We start from the raw sequence: 24,100 nt of genomic DNA, 5'->3' as shown, positions 1-24,100 counted from the left end.
AAAACAATGAAAAAGTGGTGTATATTAAAGATTTTATGCTTATTTAATTTATTCTAACTTGTTCGGAATTTTAAAATCACGATAAACAGGTTATTTTTCACTTTAAATGCTACCGAAAATACCCAAATAGCCAGAATTGCTTAAGCAGCTCATTTTGGCACGCTAAAGATCGCTGCTCTAATTCGCCTTTTGCAGTAGATAAACAGCATCAAAGTTCTATGTGGGTCTTTCAAACAGCGCCTAAGCAGCTTCCTTATGCCACGATTCCAGGGATTATTTTTCTTTGTGTTTTACTTTCAAGCAAGCGTCATCGATGAAATAAACAACAAGATTTGTTTCGTTTAAACACATATGTATATTTTTAAAACTTTTGTATTGATGAATTACACAAAATTTTACACAATTTACTGATAATTCACAATTACGTCACTCAATATTCCTTCTTTAATTAACTTATCTAACTTGTACAGCAGCAATGAGATGATTGACGGCGTCTCTCTTTGACACTTTGACAAGATCCACCTTGTACCGATGCCATGCATTAAAAAGCTATAAAGTTCCACCAAGTTCGATACACACTCTTAACAAGCCTTAAAGTTCTATCATGAACCCTACACATAGTGCTACCCAAGTGCCACAAATCCACTAAACGACCACTAAACGGCTTCTAAACGACTCAAGTTCTCTACCTAAACGGAATATAGAAAGACTTCGTTTAGCAGACGCCAAACGACTCATGCATTCTAAAAATAGCAAAAAAGCTGGTGGCGCTATCTGTTGGTGGGATACCCCAACCAGTTGAGCTTCATCGCTTGGAGGAGAGCTTTCTCATTTCCTCTGTACTGTTGTATGGTTTCGCATTGAAGTTATGCATCGCTAGAACTAGAACGGCGATACAATTGTTTAATTACTAAACTCCAACGGAAACCACCAGTACTGAAGCAAGTGAGATTTGAGTGATGGTCGTTGGTGTTGATACCCATGTATCTGACCACACGACCATTCATATAGATTTTTGCTCGGAAAGTTAGAAGGCTATATAATAGGTAGAATAGCGAAACACATTGCAAGAAAAAGATAGCAATATAATGATGAGTTGTAATACGCCATCTATTGATCAAACCAATGAAGCTGTGGAGCTTTCATTTTTTTTATATGGATATTCAATTTTTCAGTCGTTTAAGCTTAATCTGTGGCGCTTGGGATGACCTTTCTTGTACCAAATATCACCAATTTTACGACAAACAATGCACTAACTTAAGAGAAAAATAAATATTTGTAAGCCAATTCGCACCGTACGCTATGACCATCAAACTGTCAATGGCTGCTCTGTTTAAACGTCGCATCAAAATGGCTGTCAAAACGGGCCAAAATAAGCAACATAAAATTATTAATTAAAGTGCTTTTTAACATCAGTATTAGGAAAGTAAGAGTGTAAAATTGCTTTAAAATTTTTTTTTGTGCATATTTACATAGAAAATAACATTTTCTGACCCGTATTCGCGCTGCCGAAAATACCCAAATAGCCAGCTCGTACTTTATAGCTGATTTAGGGCTGTTTAACGAAAAATCGTTCCGATGTCGTACTTTGTGGCTGATTAAGAGATAGACGGTACTTTGCGGAACTATGGAGCTTTTTAATAGCCACATGGTACTCTTTGGAACTTTGCGGCTGATTAGCACTATGTGTAGGGTTCATGATAGAACTTTAAGGCTTGTTAAGAGTGTGTATCGAACTTGGTGGAACTTTATAGCTTTTTAATGCATGGCATCGGTACAAGGTGGATCTTGTCAAAGTGTCAAAGAGAGACGCCGTCAATCATCTCATTGCTGCTGTACAAGTTAGATAAGTTAATTAAAGAAGGAATATTGAGTGACGTGATTGTGAATTATCAGTAAATTGTGTAAAATTTTGTGTAATTCATCAATACAAAAGTTTTAAAAATATACATATGTGTTTAAACGAAACAAATCTTGTTGTTTATTTCATCGATGACGCTTGCTTGAAAATAAAACACACAGAAAAATAATCCCTGGAATCGTGGCATAAGGAAGCTGCTTAGGCGCTGTTTGAAAGACCCACATAGAACTTTGATGCTGTTTATCTACTGCAAAAGGCGAATTAGAGCAGCGATCTTTTGCGTGCCAAAATGAGCTGCTCAAGCAATTCTGGCTATTTGGGTAGGAACACAACCTGCCGAAAATAGGAGCAAAAGCAATGTTTGCATTTTTACGAATATTTATAAAAAGGGCTTTGAACCGGCAAATAAAAAATAGTGTAACATATTATGATAGTTTATCAACCAGAATAACATCACTTTCATGAAAAATAATAAAAAATGTTTACTTGTGAGCAGTTTTTGTGAAACTGCTGCACTAGCGTGCCGAAAACTGGTACAGTTACCCTATGTGTTTAAACGAAACAAATCTTGTTGTTTATTTCATCGATGACGCTTGCTTGAAAATAAAACACAAAGAAAAATAATCCCTGGCATCGTGGCATATGGAAGCTGCTTAGGCGCTATTTAAAAGGACCGCCTGGAACTTTGATGCTGTTTATCTACGGCAAAAGGCGAATTAGAGCAGCGATCTTTAGCGTGCCAAAATGAGCTGCTTAAGCAATTCTGGCTATTTGGGGTCTATCTCTTAATCAGCCACAAAGTACGACATCGGAACGATTTTTCGTTAAACACCCCCAAATCAGCTATAAAGTACGAGCAGGCTATTTGGGGTATTGAGCAAACCAATGAAGCTATAGTGAGTTCATTTTTTGTCTATGGCCCAAATAGCCAGCTCGTACTTTATAGCTGATTTAGGGCTGTTTAACGAAAAATCGTTCGAATGTCGTACTTTGTGGCTGATTAAGAGATAGACGGTACTTTGCGGAACTATGGAGCTTTTTAACAGGCACATGGTACTCCTTAGAACTTTGCGGCTGATTAGCGCTATGTGTAGGGTTCATGATGGAACTTGAAGGCTTGTTAAGAAAGCGTACCGAACTTGGTGGAACTTTATAGCTTTTTAATGCATGACATCGGTACGAGATGGCTCTTGTCAAAGTGTCAAAGACGGACGCCGGCAATAATCTCATTGCTGCTGCACAAGATAGATTCGTTGATTGAAGAATGAATGTTGAGTGAAGTGATTGTGACTTATCAGTAAATTGTGTAAAATTTTGTGTAATTCATCAATATAAAAGATTTAAAAATATACAAATGTGTTTAAACGAAACAAATCTTGTTGTTTATTTCATCTATGACGCTTGCTTGAAAATAAAACACAAAGAAAAATAATCCCTGGCATCGTGGCATAAAGAAGCTGCTTAGGCGCTGTTTGAAAGACCCACATAGAACTTTGATGCTGTTTATCTACTGCAAAAGGCGAATTAGAGCAGCGATCTTTAGCGTGCCAAAATGAGCTGCTTAAGCAATTCTGGCTATTTGGGGGATATCTGATTTTCCAGTCGTTTAAGCTTAATCTGTGGCGCTTGGATTGATACCCAAGTGCCACAAATCCACTAAACGACCACTAAACGGCTTCTAAACGACTCAAGTTCTCTACCTAAACGGAATATAGAAAGACTTCGTTTAGCAGACGCCAAACGACTCATGCATTCTAAAAATAGCAAAAAAGCTGGTGGCGCTATCTGTTGGTGGGATACCCCAACCAGTTGAGATTCATCGCTTGGAGGAGAGCTTTCTCATTTCCTCTGTACTGTTGTATGGTTTCGCATTGAAGTTATGCATCGCTAGAACTAGAACGGCGATACGATTGTTTAAATACTAAACTCCAATGGAAACCACCAGTACTGAAGCAAGTGAGATTTGAGTGATGGTCGTTGGTGTTGATACCCATGTATCTGACCACACGACCATTCATATAGATTTTTGCTCGGAAAGTTAGAAGGCTATATAATAGGTAGAATAGCGAAACACATTGCAAGAAAAGGATAGCAATATAATGATGAGTTGTAATACGCCATCTATTGATCAAACCAATGAAGCTGTGGAGCTTTCATTTTTTTTATATGGATATTCAATTTTTCAGTCGTTTAAGCTTAATCTGTGGCGCTTGGGTACTCACGTAGCTGACCACAAGACCATTCATATAGATTTTTGCTCGGAAAATTTGAAAGCTATATAGGTCATGATTAGATGAAACTTGTCCAAACACATTGCAAAAAAAGGACAGCAATATAATGATGAGTTGTAATATGCCACCTATTGAGCAAACCAATGAAGGTATGGAGCTTTTGTTTTTTTTTTGTCTATGGATATTCGATTTTCCAGTCGTTTAAGCTTAATCTGTGGCGCTTGGGTGATCAGCAAAGTACGGAACACGAGCCACAAGTAAATCCACAAGTAAAAAGTGATGGATCCTTTCTAGTCATATATTTTATAGAACTCTACTTCATTTTATTAAAAAAATGTTTTTTTCTACCGCAAAGATTGCCGACCACTGGGTTAGCCCAACTGGGTTCACTAACGCCATCTAGTGGCGACTATCGGAAGTTGTCGAAAAGAGTTTTGGATTATCGAACGGATGATCGCACCGTTTATCAAATTAATTGAACTTTATTATTACATGATGAGAAAGAGTATGCAATATATTCACAAAAAGTGTTTCTATCTGCTTACTCTATTGTCGTTTGCGACAGGTTTGATTATAAAATACGTAAATACGGAGAAATCGCACCCGTTGGAAGTTCGCCAAACGAGTAACTGCTATTTGCTTTATAAAGTTACGTGTGCTGAAACTTTAGTTATGCCATCTTTATTCGTTTACGTCTTTGTTGTTGCGGACAACACCATCCGATGCCGTTTTTAGCAACGAAGTCATTTCATTTATCAATCTTAAGCTTGTCGCCTCATCCATCTCATTCAGTTCACTGACCATAAAATCTCCAAAACCACTATAACGGCGCGTATTTTTGTTGGCCAGTTGCTGAACCGAAGTTTGCAATCTTTTCAACGAGTTTGTAATTAATTGAGAAACTTTCATACTTCTCCCAGTGTAAACAGTGCCACTCAATTGATTTGGACCTAGCGCGCTGGACAACGGATCAGATTGCTCTTCTACGCATCGATTTGGAGAACTTAAAACGGACAGAGTGGCAGGTACTGTTACACTTTCGCTACAACCTAATAAACCGGAAACTTCTGCAGTTTTGGGATATGCCCCTCCAGTCGAGGTTATTTCGTCGTCATCTTCCTGCAAGAGAAAACACTAGTTAATTTGTTGTAAGTATGAAAAAACCAATTCTTTCAAATGTACTTGTCGTTTTTCTGTGAAGCTTGCCAGTTTTTGTTCGGTATCTTTCAATTTCTGTTCTAAGCGTTCTATCTTCAAACGTTGTACCTTTAAATAAATCGAATACATGTTGATGACTATTGATGTTAACGGTTAATTAATCAGACACTAATGTTACACTACTACCTCAATCTTAGCTTTCTGTTCAGCTAAATCCTTCTCGAGCTTTTCATTCAGTTCATATAGTAGAACCGATTTTCGTTGTTCGTTAAGATAACGTTTTTCAAACGATGATTCAATATCTTCTTGATATTCGTCTCCATTATCTGGTTGTGGCTGGAGCCAACACGTGGCTGGACTGTTGTCGTTCAGCTCTGCATCAAGTTCATTGCACTCGATATCTGTTGCCGGCGATTGGGCTTCTGGTTCAATTTCAAAAATTTCTTCCATCTCTTCTAAGTGCTCTTCCTGATCGATAAAGTCATCAAGTTGGCTGTCATTTGAAGCGCTACTATGGTCTGCTGTTCCCGCAAGTAAATATTTTAGCTGTTGATCAATGGTAATAGGAATCATTATTATTGATTAATGGTTATTAGTATCCATCACACTTTAACTGTTATTGCATGTAACTTTTCCTACGGACTATACATACCGTTCCCCTTTTGCGGTGGCCCCTTTGCATATTTTCCAAAAACTCCATCGCATTATATGCGAACCAGGATGATTTCAAGCCCTTACCTAAAAAGAAGGATTTTGTCAATCTACTCTGCTCGCACATTGGCTTAGCATAATATTGCAGTTACCGGGATGTTGTGCCTGTTTTTTAATCAGTTCGGCTTTAATTCTGCGATACGAACAAGTCAAGCTTCGCCACTTTCTTATAAGGATAGGGACGAATATCCCGGTTTGTTTGGCTATAGCATTCCAAGCCTCCGTCCTTGCGACTGAATTGCGATAGTTGGAATCAGAATCGTCCCATATGCAGGAATGTCGCTTTACTTGGTTTATTAAGCGTAAAATCGTGTACTGATCCTGGACCGGCTGAAAAGCACAAATAAAAAAACAAACATCCATTGTTAGAAGAAACCGCATTGCTAGCTAACAAAAAGTACATGTTTACATTTCTCGGCCTTCGCGTTCGCTCCATCTTACGCCAGAGAACACGAGGGCTGAACTAAAACTTATTATTATTATTACTATTATTTTCTGCTTTGGAAGGTCACGAACACGGTCTATTACTTTTTTGTCACTATTAAAGAATAGGTTTTCTGTGTTTGATGATTTAAGTCAATACCGTCATCGAAATCCATATGGATACACTTTGTTTTCGCGTTAGAAGCGCGCAACCAATACTTCCTTGATCAGTGCTGTTCGCCAAACCCTGTCCACAGTTTTGTTTTGTTTTCTTCTTCGTCTTTCTCCTGTCATTCGCGTTCCCCGTACAACATAGCGAGGAGAGTTTTTGACATTCGAATATTGCTGCATCTCGCTCATTTTCTCTACCCTTCCTTTACTTACCTACAGTGCTCGTTTCAAAGTGAACTTTTGTGCCCCCTCTCCCATTTCACTTTGAACGCTTCCTCCACCTTGGTCCATGTACCTTTCGTAGTACTGGTGACAATTTAGGCAGCGGTAATCGCTACTGCGGGCGTGCGGGCGTTCGTGCGGAAAAATCAAAATTGTTTGATTCTGACGCATGCGGTTGCGGGCTGTCACCCGCTGCGGGTGTCAAATTCCATCCCAACTGACATTTTATAGCACGAACAATCGGGAATTCGAGCAAATTCCCTTAAACTGGAGCCTTAACCTTTAAGTTGGCAACCGGATACCCGGGTATTTTTTTCAACTTCGAACTGCAATAACTTTTGATTCATTGCTTTTATTGACCTGAAATTTTTCGTAGCCTCCCAACTTTTAAGTTATGATTTTTTGGTGCAAAAGTTGTAATTTTAAACAGCCTGTAAGTATTTTATTTTTTTTTTAACTTTACCACGTAAGTTGGCAACCAGCATACCCGGGTATTCCATACATTTTGTATGGAGAATGACGTTTCTCTTCTTCCTCTTTTCGTATTGTGCTTATTTTTTAATCAAATTCAGGCGATTCCAAATTTCAATTTGACCGTTATTTTTATAATAAAATTCAAAAAATTAATGAATAAATAAAGTAGAAGAGAATATATGGTCGGCATTACTTGCTTACAGCATTAAAATATAGAAAGCATTGTTTACCTATGAAAATCGTTAATTTTTTGCATAAAAACGTGTGGAATACCCGGGTATGCCGGTTGCCAACTTACGTGTGTAAATCTGGTTGCCAACTCTACGGTTAAACTTCCCTTAAACTGCACCAGTTTAAGGGAATTTAGAAAAAGTCCTTTAAATTCAAATGTGAGGCGGCTTTTTCGTTACTTTCTTCTAGATTCGCTCGAAAATGATGTTTCCTATCGTTATAGTTGGTCATGTACCCATTTTATACTTAAATAATACCCATTTTTATAGAATAACGTCACAAAAAATTAGTTTTTGTTTTTCATCAAAAAACCATAGCTATGAATGAAAACTGAGCTCGACGGCGTCGTCCATCGATAGAGCAACGTCTAATTTACGATCACACCAAATCTTGGCGCTTTCAACACACTTGATCACACACAAATCCACAATTTCAGGCGTATCGAGTACTAATCGAGCAGATATGGTAAAACAATTTCGAGCAGATGTCACTTGGGATACTTTTTCAGAAAACGCACGCACGCCCGCATCAGCGATTATCGCTGCCTTAGGCGCATATCATATCAAGGTCCCAAGCGCCACAGATTAAACATAAATGACTGGGAAATCGAATAGTTCTTGGAAAAAAACGAAGCTCCATAGCTTCATTGGTTTGCTTAGTAGATGGCGTATTATAACTCATAATTATATTGCTATCTTTTTCTGACCATGTGTTTTTACATGTTTCATCTAATCGACCTTCAGGGGTGCCACAAATGTGGTCCCTACTTTTTAAATAAACACGCTTTGCGAACTACGTTTTCACAATATGCTAGATTTAATCGTATTTTTTGAGCCGCGGAACGGTAACTCGAGAGGGACGCGAAAGTAATTCTTGCTTGGTGGACAGTTGTCGGAGAAGAGAATGTATTGTTTAAGCCGGACGGATATGCGCGTGTCAGTGGTGGAACGTTTAGGACGAGAGAGAGCGTGTATGGAGCAAGCCACCGTTTTTATAGCTGCGGTGAAGCATGCTACAACTGTTTATCCTGCTCTAGCTTTATGTGTAGTCCCTGCGTAACTTGCCCTTTGCACATTTTTGGTCTGTAGTTCAAGGTGTGCTCTATGTATTCTAGATAGGTGAACGCACTTTTGAAGTCGTCCCACAATTTACCTATCTTGGGTCAAAGGTCAGCAACGACAATAGCATGGAAGCTGAGTTGCGCGCAAGGATGCTGGCTGCCAACCGGTCATTCTACAGCCTGAAAAATCAGTTCACCTCAAAGAACCTGTCGCGACGGACGAAGCTGGGACTAAATCGGTAAAAAAACGAAAAGGATAATTGATTGTTTCTACTACACTGATGTACACAAAGGTTATCCGTGTAAAAAAATATTCGACCACATGTCCTTGGCGCGGACCAGTGTGTTCGAGAAATGTCCCAAATAGCCAGCTCGTACTTTATAGCTGATTTGGGGGTGTTTAACGAAAAATCGTTCCGATGTCGTACTTTGTGGCTGATTAAGAGCTCGTACTTTATAGCTGATTTGGGGGTGTTTAACGAAAAATCGTTCCGATGTCGTACTTTGTGGCTGATTAAGAGATAGACGGTACTTTGCGGAACTATGGAGCTTTTTAATAGCCACATGGTACTCTTTGGAACTTTGCGGCTGATTAGCACTATGTGTAGGGTTCATGGTGGAACTTGAAGGCTTGTTAAGAAAGCGTACCGAACTTGGTGGAACTTTATAGCTTTTTAATGCATGACATCGGTTCAAGGTGGCTCTTGTCAAAGTGTCAAAGACGGACGCCGGCAATAATCTCATTGCTGCTGCACAAGTTAGATTCGTTAATTGAAGAATGAATATTGAGTGAAGTGATTGTGAATTATCAGTAAATTGTGTAAAATTTTGTGTAATTCATCAATACAAAAGATTTAAAAATATACATATGTGTTTAAACGAAACAAATCTTGTTGTTTATTTCATCGATGACGCTTGCTTGAAAACAAAACACAAAGAAAAATAATCCCTGGCATCGTGGCATAAACCTGGCTGCTTAGGCGCTGTTTGAAAGACCCACATAGAACTTTGATGCTGTTTATCTACTGCAAAAGGCGAATTAGAGCAGCGATCTTTTGCGTGCCAGATTTTTCCGCACGCACGCCCGCTCGCCCGCAGTAGCGATTACCGCTGCCTAAATAACTGTAGCAACCATCTAGAACGACCGATCTAGATGTAAGAAAAATGAGTGTAGGGACGTACGCCGCCACTACGAACGGATTCAATAATATCAGCCATTGTCTTACCTGCTTTCTCGGTGTATGTAGAAACGCTCTAACAGTACATAGGGAAGGAGAAAGATCTCCAAGCGAAGAAAGCGCTATCCCACCAACAGATGGCACCACCAGCTTTTTTGCTATTTTTAGAATACATCAGTCGTTCACCGTCTGCTAAACGAAGTCTTTATATATTCCGTTTAGGTAGAGAGCTCGAGTCGTTTAGGCCCCGTTTAGTGGTCGTTTAGTGAATTTGTGGCACTTGGGTAATATGGCACACACATGAATTGTAGAACCCAATGAGGAGAAGGTGGAGGGGGGGGGGTGGAGTGTGTTGATTTTTTTTTTGGTCATTAAATTTTGTCCACCAACACAATCGCACACCAGCGCGAGCTTTTTGGCGGCAATCTTGAACCCTCAAAAACCCTCACAACGCCTTTCAAAAACGCTCGCCAGCGAGAGGAAATCGCCCCGATTTGGAGCGTGTGCGTGCCCGGGTTTTGCACTGCGAGTGATAGTGTTCAGAGCCAACAACACTACAACCTTTAGGAAGAGCCCTGCACCCTCTTTAGTACAACTTATCAGCTTTTTTGGTGGAATCTATTTTTTTTATACGAGGATGCTTAATTTGGATATAAAAGGTTCAGAAAGAGTTCCTAAACTTCTTAACCAGTGGGATTCTATAGTTTATTGGATGGTGAGGATGAGGATGAATAAAAAAACAAAAGGCAGACAAATCTTCATGAATAGCTAAAATGCTACAAAATACCTACAATAAGTTTAAAACCTATGAAAAGGATAATCTCTAGCCTGAGGGTTATACTACATTATTATACTTACATTATTTTGTAACATTTAGGTACATGTAAAAATGAAAATTTTGAATCAAATTCTAGCGGGCGAATCGTAAAGCATTATTATTGCATATAATAAAGAAAGATATATGCATAGATTGCATATAAAACGAAAATAAAGATTACAAGATGTACAGAAGATGTAAACACACAGTGTTTCGTTCATACGTAATTGTAGCATTTAAATAAAGATACACTTGTTGTGATATATTCCCAATATATCATCTTTCTATTTTATTTTATTTTGCCCTATTTATATATGCATGTAATCATCTCGATTTGTAACTGTAGAAGTTTATGTGTAATGTTTCAAATGTAACGAAAGAAATAGGCGGGAAATAATCTGATTATTGGATCGCGCCAGAGCTGTGATCCTCATGCAAAAACAAGCCATTTTAACAACTACATCATTTACAATTTTCATTTCGTCTACTCATTTTGAGGAAAAAAAGACTCCCGCAGCTTGCGTAGTAGTATGTGGGAAGAATTTTATCTTTCATTGTAGGCAAGTAATAACATATCGTTGCACCTCAATCGCGTAAGCACTATTCATAATAATGATCTTATCTGAACTGCTCATCTGAAAAAACATATATCAATCGTTCGCCCTAAAGGACTAACCAATGTGAACGTAAATATTTAGTTGGAACAATCCTCGTTCTTTTGCTTAGCGTTTGCATCATGTTGTTGTCGATGATAAGTACACACACACACACACACACATACGTTCTCTATGTCTCTCTTCATGTCTTATCCTTCCCATCCTTTCACAGATCATTTATCGTCATCCATAGTAAACAACTGCCCTTATTGCACTATCTGCTCTTAAGGGGGGGAAACACAACACATTACATTCTATGAATTATATGATAAGCTTCCTTCACAGCAAGCAAGTATGTGTATATGCATATATGTATCTTTCTGGTATATTATAATGTATTTACTGTCCTTGCAATCCGCAAGTGCGCATTTTGCAGTGGAAAATACAATAATGTGTACAATGTAGAGATAATATTACTACAGTTTTATATTCATAAATACATGCATACGGATTCCTTGCTTCGCGATAGTCCTTTGCCGTGTTTCTGTCTCTAAAGTAAGATTAGCGATATCTCACATTATTATAATAACTTCCTACTGTTGTAGTATTTGCACTTCTTTACGGAGACACAGGAGAGTTAGTAAAGTCGTCCCGACTATTTAAACGAACAAGGGCTGAAGATAGTGTAATTAGATACTGGCATCCTGTTCTAAAAACAAATCCACATGCTGTATTCCAAACACAACTATATTTAATAGTGAATAACTTTTTTTTGCACTTCATTAGATATATCTGAATATCGAAGCAGTGATAATACTGCAACAAAAGCAACAAACAACATGATATTGCAGTAGAAGCCGATGCCTGCCTACGGGGAAATCTGCGCTTGCTCTCTATGCTTATTTCTTACAGTCATTAATTTCTACCATCATTTACATATCGTTCAGTATTGGTACTGATATCTTTAGATTATAATTTACCATCCGTGCGTATGCTATAGGTCAAGAACTTACCTACCGACCTATTGAAACTGGTGCAGGTAGTTCGCTTCAAACACAGTGTTCGTTTTATGCCTGTACGTACCATGCGCAGATATCTACATTTTCTCGCGCATCAAATTATTGCTCAGTTGCAGAAAGAGAAAAACGCGTTTTGGAATGATTAGAAGTTGCAGGTTTTTCTACCAGATGACACGTGCTTTCTTCCATTTACAGCAATGTAGAATACTCCTGCAATATATGTTTGTCGATGTTTGGAATGGTTTCATTTGATCCTAATATCTGGTGATAGAAGAAAAACACAATCGTATCCATTCAAAACAGACTGAAGCATTACCGTTTTGCAACTAAGTTGTCAAATCTACTCCACAAGTTTTGCGGATCGAAAATATGCTCAATCCTTGTATAATTTACCATTCTTAGCATTTCATTATTACACTCACATCAAGTATCGTGTGTCATATGCATGATGCTGTCGGTACATTAGTTGGTACACTCGGGATGGCCAACAGCCCTCTCAAGACGTATTTTTATCAAGATATTTGCAACCACACTTATAATAATCCTTTACACTATCTCGACATTCCTCCAGGGACATTGTCTGCTTTATGCAAAGAGAGTCCTTTCTTCTCTGCTTCGTCGCTCGCTTCTTTTCTTACTTGTCCATGCTTTCCAATGGCGTGGACAAAAAACAAACAAATATATGTAATACATATTCATCAGATTATCTAGCTGAATTCATTGCTATTTTCATCGTTATTAGTGTTCTACAGCACGTGATAAGAGTATGTGTATATGCATTTAGGTGTTTGCATAGAGTATGCTTGAATAACGTATATTAGTAGCTTATAGCGCTCCAAACGGATCCAACTGAATACTGCCAGCCGCAGCAGCGTTTGAAGGCATCGCTGGTGCTGCTTGTTGCATCATTGCTGGTTGCATGTGCAACGATTGTTGACTAGTAAGCACCGGTTGTTGGGCTGGCATACCGGTAGCTACCATTCCGGGTGCCATTGCTGGAGTTGTTCCCGACATGGTAGCTCCCATCATTGGCCTGATCTGAGTCATTCCTTGCTGCAAATATTTAGACAAAACGAAGAAAGGATACATTACTATTAATATTATATTTAACGGGTGCTGCATACTACATTATGAAACTAATTGAAATCGAATAACATTCCCAACAATGTTTTCCAGAATTTTTTACACTCAACTTGTATTACTATCCTTTGCGAAATGTTAACGTATTATAGAAAATACATTTGAAAATATGAACACTGCAATACAAACAATCAGGTTTATAAAATGTCAATGTGTTTGGTTTTAGGATCATGTTACATGTTCACTCGAAGCCAACTAATGCCAATATGTTTACATATTATAACTAAATCATCACACGGGGCTCATTAAAGCATGATACATGTTAGAAATTATATAACAAAAAAAACTTTCATCACACAATTAAAACACTTATCGAATTTTCTTCTTCATTTCCCACTAATATGTTCTTCATTTGTACAAATAACATCATCACGTCGTTAGTAATTAGGCCGGGTTTAAACACAAAATCTTAATTAGTGCCACTTATTGTTGAGCAATAGCTAGCAAATGAAAACATGAAGCATGTTGGAAAAAATCATACAATAAAACAAACTTAACTTCATAATTAAATAAATCGTGATAAATAATACAACTATATAGTGGCTTACCTGAATGTAATATCCTGGCACTACGGGAAGGGGAGTGTGTGTGCTGGGATGTATTGTGCTAGGAACTGGAAAAACAGCCATACCTTGTGCCTTGTGTCACAGCGAAACAGAAATATTCACCCAAAAAGGGAATACAGCACGCAAGAACACATAAATCCCAATACACATAGCAAAACCAAACACATACATACGGAAGGATAATCGACAATACCGCACATACAATCATACATTTAAAAGACCACATGTCACACAATAGTAAAAAAGGGTAGAAAATGAACAAAAAAAAAAGAAAGGAAAGTAAATTCCACCGAAAAAAGAGAAAAAGATAAGAAGTAAAAAAATAAATTAACAACTTATAAAGAGCTAATGATCTATGCTTATCATACATACAAAAACTAGCATTTTCTACATAAGCAAAGAATAAAATACGATCGATAACTAACTCAAAGTGTACGATTATTTTTAGATAATTGAGACTTCTGAGATCCCTATAAAATTATTGTTCCTGCTAAAGCATTGTTTGGCATCATCACACATTGTTACTTCAACTAAAGCAATCATACATGAGAGCTGTACACATAATTTTAAAAAATCACACCTACATAACTTATAACACTTATTACGAAAATGGTGATTTAATGTAAAAGGAAAATAAACACAATAGGTACCGTTCCTCTCGAAACTATTCAACTTCATTATGGATGTTTGTGTGCTATTAACTGTGTTAGTATAAATATAATATTAACTGGGAATTCATTATTCTCTTAGAATAACTGCTGGTTAATAGAGAAAATGATTAACAAGGATTTTTTTGAGTAAGTAGGTATAAGGGAATATTATTAATGACTAGCAACGTTACTAACCAACTTTCAATTGTCAGTCTGAGTTAATGGTAATGGAAGATCATGATACAAGATGTTAGATTAGAGCTATGTTTTTTTCGCTATTTCAATGATATGATTTTTTACCATTGGTTTGTAGCCAGTCTGATTGGTAGCCGGCTGTGGTTGCGGTGACCATCCAGCAGATCCTGTTTTGGCTGATGTCTTCGGCGAACTCCATTGCATATTCCTGCAATTCAAAACAATTACTTAGCTTAATTGTATGTACGAAAATTGAGCAATATATAGACCAACTTACTTCCCACAGTTTGACTTATTGATGGTGAGACTTTCAGCTAACGACGCCAATGAGCTGTCTAAATCGCCAGTCAATACCTTTCCAGTTTGAGCGGCAGCTGCCGGAGGTGCACTAGATCCTACGTTAGCAGTCGATGAAATAAAAAAAAAAATGAAATACTACAACACCCAACACCGCTGACAGATATTTACCATTTTGTTCCAGACCCCCGAAAACTGAAGTGAAATTGTTATCGGAAACGAATGTATCACTGCCAGGGACAGCAGATCCTGCCATTCCAGGAACAGCAGCTGCTGCCATACTGCCATTGAAGCCTACCGATAAGAAATGGCGCGTTTCTCGTTACATAAACGTTATATATCACTCGTACCGTTATGCCTACCTCCATTGCCCATCCATGTGTTGGTGGCGCCAAACGCATTGGCAGCTCCTACTGGAACTGCATTAGCGACTGGTGGTGCTGGCGTGGCGAATACGTCAGCAAATGGGTTTCCCAGTTGCAGCAGATCGTCTGATGCCTTGGACGAAGCAGCAGACGCTTGTTGATCCTGTGCTGGTTTTGGTGCCTCGAAAAGATCGACGATGTTATTTTGACTAGCAGTTGGCGACGATAGGAATGGATTCGTTATAGCCGTCGCCGTTGTGGGAGAAGATACCTTGGACTGTGCAATTTATGCGGGACATTGATATCAAATAGAAAGTATTGTAGAGTATTACTTTCTCTATAATCATAACATTTATTTCACTCGTTACCTTGTACTGATTCATTGCGGCCTCTTCTTCAGCCAGGACTTGAGCCTTCAAACTTTCATCAATCATGCCGTTTGTGGGACTATCAAACTTGGTTGACTCCGCCACAATTCCAAACGACGAACTAGTCGATGTAAGAGCGCTAACTCCACTTTTGACATTCTTTTGATTGCTATATCGGAGAAATTATGAGTAAGTACAAAGAAAATATTTTCCGGAGTATTTCACATCATAATTGGATTATTTTGCGCAGTTGACACCTTTCACATACCTTGCCGTTTGTGTAGGAGTATTGGCTGCTGATCCTTTCTTGCCCTCCAGCGCCAACAAATGCTGCTCGAGCGCATCTAATAGCGAGCTCGGAGCTTTCGTAAGATCTGGTAAATCACCCTTATCAATACCAACGTTCTGCAAAAAAAAAAAACACAGGTTTATCAACACGATTTGCCTTGTCATAAACGTCGAGAAATATCTTCACTTACCTCAGCCACCTTGAGAAACTCTCCCACCCGATCCATACGAGTAAGAAACTTCTTGTACAGATCCAGCGCATCACGGCATTGCTTCTTATTCATGTCAAAATATTTTTCCAATAGATTTATGATACCATCGTTGTAACAAGCGAACAGCCGTATCAAATCGCGAAATAGTAACATGAAGCACATGTTAATGACACCTATCAACCAGATTCAGCATAGTGTAGAATAAACGAGAGATAATTTGTTATTATTTATGTATCAAATTATATAAATAAAAGCATTTTTCAATTTAACATAACAATTTCTTACCATTTGTGAGATCGTTGGCTGTACAGTCAAACTCCAGCAACGAATCTAACTGCGCTTGCAAAATAGGCAATGTCTTCAAAAGCTTGTCGGCGTGCATCACGCGCAAAGATCCTTCTTCTTTTCCACGTTTCATTTTGCAAAAATCGAACGCCACTGTACGATACGATAGCGCCTTCTCGTTAAGATATTTTGCGTAACGCCGTATAAAAGGAGACATGTCATAACCTAAACATAAGATACAGCATTTTGTTCGAATTAGATTCATGTTTTGGATTCTTTTGTAACAGATAAGCAAATTGTTTTTTTTTTAAATAACAACAAAACCGAAGTTTCATTTTTATTCAAAACATGCAAATTTTAATGATTGTCTAAACAGCAGACGAACGCGATGAATTAATTTCTACAATATTCTATGTTTCAAGTTGTTTTTTAATCTACATTCAGTAAAGATGAGCGTAATAGAGTGAAGTCGTTGATCTATTCTGACTCTTATCCTGAAAAAATGAATCCGAATCCACAATTCCGGACGAATACGAATCGGTCCGAATCTGTCAAATTGTGCAATTTACCTATAGTGATTATCCAGAAGGCAACTTTTGAGTTTTATTCAATACAAATGCTAGTCTGTTAAGTTTATTGCAACTTAATATTCATTTTAAAAAATAATCATGTCCTACATGCAAGGAGCTTTAAAACCAAGGGTTTTTTCAGAATATAATTACACACCAAACAAGAGATATTGTTGGAAGCATTGTCATTTGTATAATAAATCATTAGTGATAATATTAGTTAGCTTAAACAATAAACATTTGACGAAGCATGAACAAACATACATGCACATGGTGGTTTATAATAGGCCGAATGAAATAGCGTTAAACTATTTATTTTTTCTACTAAGAAAGTGGTTGGTGAGACAGTTTATTTATGTTAAAGATGAAAGTTTATCGTAATAGTTATGGCCAAAAAAAAGCCACTACTTACCCATACGAGCACCGACAGCGCCTAACACATTTTTAGCAACGAGTTAAAGAGATAATGGAAGGGTAGACATGGTTAGTTTTGGGGTAAAAAGATATGTAACATTACATGGGTTAAGATATTGATATTTTCTTCGAACTTAAATATTAATGCCAATTATTGCTGGTCAGAGTGAGTGGTTTTAGTGTGGGGAATAAGTATGTTGATTTTTTTTTTCATCCTTTCTCTTAGTTGATATATACCTTGCACTCCACCTTTATCGAGAAAGTTGTTCAACTGGAAGGATGAATTGCTTGAAGCTAAATATTGAATAAATCGCTGAAAATAATAAATAGATGGATGCAGTTAGTTTACCCGATTGTTGACGATATGTACATGGAAAGACATGAACTCATCTTACCTCGTTTCCATAGGCCAACATGTGATGGGTGGTAATCAATGCTTTGTATACCACGACCCAATTGGCGTTCTGAGACCGCTCGATCAGCAATGTTGCTAAATGAGGAATCGACACATTCGGCTCGTTGGTGCAATGTACCAAATCTGTAAGTTAGCATGAAACAGTAAGGAAATTATTATAATACAAATTCTACCTGGAAAAAAGGTGCGACATACACAATTAACATGAAAAAGGCATGGTTAATTGTTGCAGTATATTAAAGCCTTGTGGTATTTTAAAAGAAGTAATATTGTTAATTACCACTCAAGAACAAATTCGAAAGCCAGCATTTTATGCAAAATGGGCTGATGGCTTCACCATAGAACCGTTTTATCGTTATCGTCCAGAGGGAGGATACAGTACCATATGCTTGGCATTCTGAGCCCCAGCGAGTGGGAGAACTTTTGCTATCTTTCTGGCTATTTTCTTTTGCGCTCCACTATCAGCAACAGCGCGACCGTGGTGCAATTGGGCCTGGCAAACAAAGCGCCCTCCAAACTGATGATGTGTTAGGGAGTGAGCCATTTAACATCATCGATGCTTTTCGTCCATTTGACCAAATGATTGCGTTAAAGGCAGCAAGGCCTTGGAAGAGATTTGGAAATGAGAGTTGAGATGAAAAAAAAACAATTGCATTGCAAGCCGATTATTTAACATCTCTGCACTGTTGATAGTGCTGCGCCCGCGTGCTGGCAAGATCCGATGCAAACAAGGACGGGTCTGCTGCTGGTGCGACTATAGCAGGAGTTCGATGTACGCTCTCGTCTCGGCAGAACACGAGTGCGAAAAGCAAGATGCTTGCCTTCGAGGTTCGAGGGCACCAAATGTCAATAAGACGCAACCGAAATCAACGGGGCCAAGGGTACGCCCCCCTCCTCAGCTCTTATTTCTTCCTTTCGCTTTCATTTTTTCTCTCTGTCACCCATCATTTTATATTTTTCCACCTGCTATGTAATCTTGCGCCCAAGCATTTGAGGCCCATCGTTCGCGTGGCCAATGCATTGGCGGAGACGCCCCACACTTCATCGATACTTACAATCAAGATGTTTTTTCTTCGGTCCAATCATTTCTTCCGTCGTAGCCTTGCACACGGATTTTGCCAGCCCCTGGCCAGCAAGGCTGTGCCGTGCAGCCAGCAACCTGTCATTGATCGTTTGACCAGCCATGTTCGCTACACGTTATCCTTTCAGATCCTTTCTGACGTCACCGTTCTTGAATTGCTCTAATGCTCTTGCTACAGCGCCGTCCAGCAAACAGTCCACCAATGCCAATGGTTTATTCCGGTTACTATTCCTTGTTTCCCGATACCGTCCTTAAGCTGGAAGCCGTTTCTTTGCCCTTTTTTCGTGCTACCAGCAATGGACAGTAGGCACTGCGCTTACACACTACACTGTTCTTCTCTGCTCTTGCTTTTCACGCAAAAGGGCCGAAAAAATGACACACACGTCAACACATACACACACACACACACACACCAACACACGCACTCAACCGTACAGGCGCACAATGATGCGGGACAATTTCTTCTGCCAGAAACTTCCCACGCTCCGGGTCACCTATCAAAACAGCGAGTACAAAAAATGTCGTAATTAATCTTCTTTCAATTCGACCACTGCTGCCACGGACGTGTGTTCCAGCGAATGGTTCCACCACCCAATTCAGCACCTCGTCTTCGTGTCGTAATGCCTGCGATGCAACCAATCTACGGCATATATTACCCTCCTCCTTGCCGAACACTTTTACATTCGCGTACAGCTTCAGCAAATAGGTATAGAGCGACTATCTTCATTCACACTTTTCACCCAGCGAGGCTAAATTCGCGGCTAAAACTTCATCAATTCGAGATTTTGTCCACGCATACGCACTCACTCTAGCGTACCACCCCGTGTACACACTTTTCAATCTAATTTGTTCTGCTCATTCTTCTTCGCCAGAATGAAAACTTCACCAAAGGTGTGCTGATTGGCCACCACGCTTGACAATTTTAAGAACGAATTCCATTTTTTTCAACCAGGTTAATCTTTTTTTGTTCAAGAATGTTGATCCAATTGCACATAATTCCGACAGCGAATGGTATCTTCTTATTTTTTCTTGGGTTAAGAAAAACTGTCTTAATATTTGTACTGATTACGCTATACTATGTATCTATGTATCAACAGAAGAACAAAAAAAATAAAACGAAAATAATTTACTTTCAACGATTCAAGTTGAATCATTTTTTCAAATTTTAATAATTGGTTGACCCACTGTGAAATCCAAGAAGTTTACAACTGGGAGTCGATTTCTTGCATTGCCAAACGTAGCAAAACATTGGCGATATAACAGTGCGATCACCTTCAAATGTTGGCTCTTTGAATCAATTTCATGTGAGCAACTAAACTACATCTCTATTCTACAACTATTTGTTATTCAGTGAGTTAACCATTTTACCTCAAATGTATTTCCTTCTATTCGTTCACAGCAGTTTGACCATTTTGATGCACCGCTCTCGCTATCAGCTGTTTTCCTTCAGTGACGTATGGAGTGTAGAACAGTTATGTGCGAGAATGTTTACATCATTTTTATGTGCCGCAGTCTGAACGCCGCACAATAGCTGCGATGGTCGTAATCATCTTTCGCTAATTCATCAATTCGAGATTAAAAATCAACATTGATCGATAAAAATGGCTCAAGTTTATCGTAAACTTGTCTCTGAAAAGGTGAGCTTTTAGGAAAACTTGCCAGCCGTTGTGTTAATTTTACTTGTTCTCTGTTCGTTACAGTTGGCTCGTATTTGCGGGACAAATGTTCAAATACCTATGACGGCGCTACAGTTTACATACCAGCGAGCAACGCGTACGCCAGAATTGAGTATGTTAGCGCAGTATTTAGGACAAGGGTTTGATCAAAAATCATTCGACAGGAGTGCTGAGTGCATCGTAAAGGATGATGAACACCTTGCCACGGTCACGACAGAAGAGCGATCGGGCAAGAAGTGGGTAAAACTGTCACTTGAAAAAATGAAGCTAATACAAACGGTGCTGGAGAGGAAGCCGTTGCAAGAGGAATACGATACAGCCACCAGTAAAACTATGATAGTCGAATTCAGCTCACCCAACATTGCAAAGCCGTTTCACGCAGGCCACCTACGATCCACCATTCTGGGAAACTTTTTATCCAACTTGAATGAATTTCTCGGTAATCGAGTGTTACGGCTTAACTACCTTGGCGATTGGGGCACCCAATTTGGATATTTAGCACTGGGAGTTCAACTGAAAGGTCTTTCGCCAAAGGATATCCACCAAGATCCAATAAAATGTCTGTATGACGCGTACGTGCATGCATACGAGGCAGCTCGAAATAGTCCCAACATGCATGAGCATGCGATGAACATTTTCGCGCGCATGGAAAACGGTACCGCGGATGACTTGGATCAGTGGCAGGAATATCGTGCCTACACGGTGAAAGAGCTGGAGGAGCTGTATCGCCGGCTTGGAGTTTACTTCACTAGCTACGAATGGGAATCACAATACGGTGTGAACAAAATAGCGCACGTGCTGGAAACCCTTAAACAGCGCGGCCTGCTGATCGATCAAACGGATGGGCGAAAAGTTGTACAGCTTCAACAGCGGAAGATCCCGATCGTGAAAAGCGATGGATCGGGAATGTACCTGCTGCGGGACATTGCCGCATTGATGGATCGTTACAATCGGTTCGAGTTTCATAAATGCATCTACGTGGTCGAAAATGGACAGAACGATCACTTTGCATCACTGAGTGAGATCGCCCATTTGCTCTGTCTACCGTATGCGGCAGGTGTTGAGCATGTAAAATTTGGTCGAATACATGGAATGAGTACCAGGAAGGGTAAGGTGGTATTTCTAAAAGATATTCTCCACGAGGCACAGCAACTGGTACAGGAGAAACAACGTGAATCGCCCTACACCAAAACAAATGCTGCCGACGATCCCTCGGTCTGTGATATTCTGGGAACAAGTGCAGTCATTATAAATGATTTGAAACAGCGACGCATGAAAGACTACAATTTTGATTGGTCAAAAATTCTCCGAATGGAAGGAGATTCCGGAATAAAGCTTCAGTACACGCATTGCCGTCTGGCTAGCCTGTTACACGCACAATCATCTGCAGAAGATATAATGAGCATTCAGTGCGACGGGAGTAGTTTAGTGGAACCGGAAGCATTAGATTTGGTGTGCCAGTTGGCCAATTTCAAGCCAGTTTGCTACCAAGCTCAAGAGGCCGCAGAAGCATGCATACTGGTCACCTATCTCTTTCGGCTATGGTACGTATGATAGGGATTATATGGATGTTTGTAACATGAATTATTCCTATAGTAATTCTTTATATTCTTAATTACAGTAAATCGATAAATCTAGCAATTAAAACTTTGCCGGTAAAACAAGAATCGGAAGCTAAGAAACGGCAGCAAAGAATATTGTTATTTAGCAGAGCAAAGTTGGTTCTGCACACTGGAATGAAACTTTTAGGATTAAGGCCACTAGAAGAAATGTGATTTTAGAATCGTGTTACGATATAAAGTTAATACAAAAAAGATCTAAACATTAAATTCATGTATGTTATATTAAATGTTTCAAATACTTACATTTTCGTTGGAAAATGCAGTTTGCTCAAATATTCGATTTTTGCGTGCATCACTGTACTGAGCACGATCCGTTCAGCGCAGACTCGCGAATCATCTCGCAATACACAGGATAAGAAAGAGTCATCTCCTCAGGAGGCTGGGCACGGAAGTATTCTTTTGCTATCAACATTATCGAAAGCAGCTGTAGTGCATTTGTTATGTAGTGCATTTGTTAGACCGTTTGCATTCATCCCAGTTTCTACACTTGTTATCACCTAGGCATAGCGGAAGCACCATCGTCCTAGCATCCTTTAATTACAAACGCTAACACAAGCACAAAGCATGGCGGTTGGAGGTGCGAGAGCCTAGCTCCTATTTCCCATTAAATAACAAAACATGTCCTTCCACAGTACTTCATACGGTAACTCTTGCTTCTATCGTTTTAGGGCGTGTTACAGGTCGTCTTGGTTACGGGAACGGGTACTCCGATGGTATGTATTTCACTTCCGTAACATGTTATCTTCTTGATTTAATGCATTTGTGTATGCATTTGTTTTCAGGGCGTTCTTACGCAGGCATCAACGAAGAAATTATGTACGTGAGCATAGGAATGGGAATCATCATTGCCATTCTGATTTGCATCGCGCTGTGCTACATTGCTCGGGAGAATTGTAAAAATAAGCGCGAATATTACATTACGGCCTAAACATGGGGTGATTCTGCCCAGGCGGGGCGGCGGAGTTTACCCTGATCATGTGTTGTTTACAGTTAACTTTTATCTATTGCTTTATATTCTGCTGTTTTACGCTCAATACATGGTCAACCACGGTCCAGGCTCGATGTAGGGCTCGAGCTAAACACAAAGAAAGTAATACCGGTCCGGAACTCCGTTCCGGTCGGAAAGTAAACTCGTGTTAACGGAAAAGTCTGTTTGTTGCAAAACAATAAGTACATAATACGTATATGTTCCTTTTATACATTATACACAGTTTGTGGAATGTAGACGTCTATTTTGAAAGTTATAATGAATATATTAATGTATACAAACAGCTACGAAAATGGAATGGAAATGCAATGTTTGGAGTAGCTAAACTCTCTAGTTTGTAAATCGATCGTCATGAATCGAAGGCTGAAGGATTACAAAATGTACTGCGCTGGTGAAACATTGTACTAATAAAATCAAAATGTTTACGGCTTTAGTTTGCTTCACTTGTTTCACTGCTTTTCGGCTGAAGGGCCCCAGTATTAATGGATCGAAGCGAAGAAGAATGCGTCTGGAAAGAAATATCCGATTGTGAAAATGAAGCAAAACTTGAATCATCGATTCAGAGAAAAGAGTGTAAAGCTTCGGGGGTCTTATCGTGGAAATGTCGGGGTATCTTTATCAAAGAACTCACATGGCAAAGATGATTAGAAATCAGTAAATAAGGTAAATGAGTCGGTTAGCGTCTCGGTTGCTCTTGAAAAATTCAATTCATTCAAAAGTTTTGAGCACTGCTTAGAGCTGAATTCCATAATACTACCCTTTTAACATGCCGTATAAAAAATAACACGGTGTAGATAAATTGTTCGATTTGCGGCAA

General features: G+C 39.1%; 3 protein-coding genes across 13 annotated transcripts; 1 reads left to right on the top strand and 2 right to left on the bottom strand.

Moving 5' to 3' along the window:
• Positions 1-4,751: 4,751 nt before the first annotated feature.
• LOC121597649 (liprin-alpha-2-like) lies at positions 4,752-6,646 on the bottom strand. Of its 2 annotated transcripts, XM_041923550.1 has the most exons (7): positions 6,490-6,646; positions 6,371-6,430; positions 6,054-6,291; positions 5,903-5,988; positions 5,437-5,796; positions 5,275-5,358; positions 4,752-5,211 (listed from the first exon to the last, which is right to left on the bottom strand). In XM_041923550.1, exons 2-7 carry the CDS (start codon positions 6,395-6,397, stop codon positions 4,774-4,776), a joined length of 1,233 nt encoding a protein of 410 aa, XP_041779484.1. In that variant the 5' UTR covers positions 6,398-6,430; positions 6,490-6,646; the 3' UTR covers positions 4,752-4,773. The 2 variants fall into 2 exon arrangements, with proteins under 2 accessions (XP_041779484.1, XP_041779485.1); XM_041923551.1 differs by lacking the exon at positions 6,371-6,430 and having other exon boundaries at positions 6,545-6,640.
• A 4,152-nt stretch (positions 6,647-10,798) lies between these two features.
• Positions 10,799-22,868, bottom strand: LOC121597865 (phosphatidylinositol-binding clathrin assembly protein LAP). Of its 7 annotated transcripts, none has more exons than XM_041924098.1 (15): positions 19,601-19,874; positions 18,972-19,491; positions 17,897-18,039; positions 17,739-17,814; positions 17,500-17,520; positions 16,519-16,743; positions 16,213-16,406; positions 16,002-16,138; positions 15,734-15,902; positions 15,363-15,642; positions 15,172-15,294; positions 14,981-15,098; positions 14,809-14,911; positions 13,841-13,930; positions 10,799-13,205 (listed from the first exon to the last, which is right to left on the bottom strand). In XM_041924098.1, exons 2-15 carry the CDS (start codon positions 19,099-19,101, stop codon positions 12,978-12,980), a joined length of 2,037 nt encoding a protein of 678 aa, XP_041780032.1. In that variant the 5' UTR covers positions 19,102-19,491; positions 19,601-19,874; the 3' UTR covers positions 10,799-12,977. The 7 variants fall into 7 exon arrangements, with proteins under 7 accessions (XP_041780032.1, XP_041780034.1, XP_041780039.1 ...); XM_041924100.1 differs by having other exon boundaries at positions 19,654-19,874; XM_041924106.1 differs by lacking the exon at positions 13,841-13,930 and adding an exon at positions 14,704-14,721 and having other exon boundaries at positions 13,122-13,205.
• Positions 20,238-23,716, top strand: LOC121597867 (probable arginine--tRNA ligase, mitochondrial). 4 transcript variants are annotated; one of them, XM_041924107.1, is made up of 5 exons: positions 20,238-20,301; positions 20,397-20,634; positions 20,698-22,217; positions 22,964-23,008; positions 23,078-23,716. In XM_041924107.1, exons 2-5 carry the CDS (start codon positions 20,599-20,601, stop codon positions 23,190-23,192), a joined length of 1,716 nt encoding a protein of 571 aa, XP_041780041.1. In that variant the 5' UTR covers positions 20,238-20,301; positions 20,397-20,598; the 3' UTR covers positions 23,193-23,716. The 4 variants fall into 4 exon arrangements, with proteins under 4 accessions (XP_041780041.1, XP_041780044.1, XP_041780042.1 ...); XM_041924108.1 differs by having other exon boundaries at positions 20,245-20,301; positions 20,400-20,634; XM_041924110.1 differs by lacking the exons at positions 22,964-23,008; positions 23,078-23,716 and adding an exon at positions 22,295-22,545.
• Positions 23,717-24,100: the final 384 nt, after the last annotated feature.

Source organism: Anopheles merus, chromosome 3R (genome assembly GCF_017562075.2).
Source record: "Anopheles merus strain MAF chromosome 3R, AmerM5.1, whole genome shotgun sequence".
NCBI lineage: Eukaryota > Metazoa > Arthropoda > Insecta > Diptera > Culicidae > Anopheles > Anopheles merus.
Note: the sequence above shows the minus strand (reverse complement) of the source record. Positions and strands in the feature narration are given on the sequence as shown.

What these genes read in the sequence shown, in the direction of transcription:
- LOC121597867 (XM_041924107.1), top strand. Translation starts at nt 20,599, where the DNA reads ATGGCTCAAGTTTATCGTAAACTTGTCTCTGAAAAG. An exon ending in GTAAACTTGTCTCTGAAAAG is followed by an intron (nt 20,635 to 20,697) that starts GTGAGCTTTTAG and finishes TGTTCGTTACAG; the next exon opens with TTGGCTCGTATTTGCGGGAC. An exon ending in ACCTATCTCTTTCGGCTATG is followed by an intron (nt 22,218 to 22,963) that starts GTACGTATGATA and finishes CTATCGTTTTAG; the next exon opens with GGCGTGTTACAGGTCGTCTT.
- LOC121597865 (XM_041924099.1), bottom strand. Translation starts at nt 19,101, where the DNA reads ATGGCTGGTCAAACGATCAATGACAGGTTGCTGGCTGCACGGCACAGC. An exon ending in ACTCCTACACAAACGGCAAG is followed by an intron (nt 15,903 to 16,001) that starts GTATGTGAAAGG and finishes TCTCCGATATAG; the next exon opens with CAATCAAAAGAATGTCAAAA. An exon ending in CACATGGATGGGCAATGGAG is followed by an intron (nt 15,295 to 15,362) that starts GTAGGCATAACG and finishes TCTTATCGGTAG; the next exon opens with GCTTCAATGGCAGTATGGCA.
- LOC121597649 (XM_041923550.1), bottom strand. Translation starts at nt 6,397, where the DNA reads ATGGAGCGAACGCGAAGGCCGAGAAAT. An exon ending in GCCACCGCAAAAGGGGAACG is followed by an intron (nt 5,797 to 5,902) that starts GTATGTATAGTC and finishes ATTGATCAACAG; the next exon opens with CTAAAATATTTACTTGCGGG. An exon ending in AACAGAAAGCTAAGATTGAG is followed by an intron (nt 5,359 to 5,436) that starts GTAGTAGTGTAA and finishes ATTTATTTAAAG; the next exon opens with GTACAACGTTTGAAGATAGA.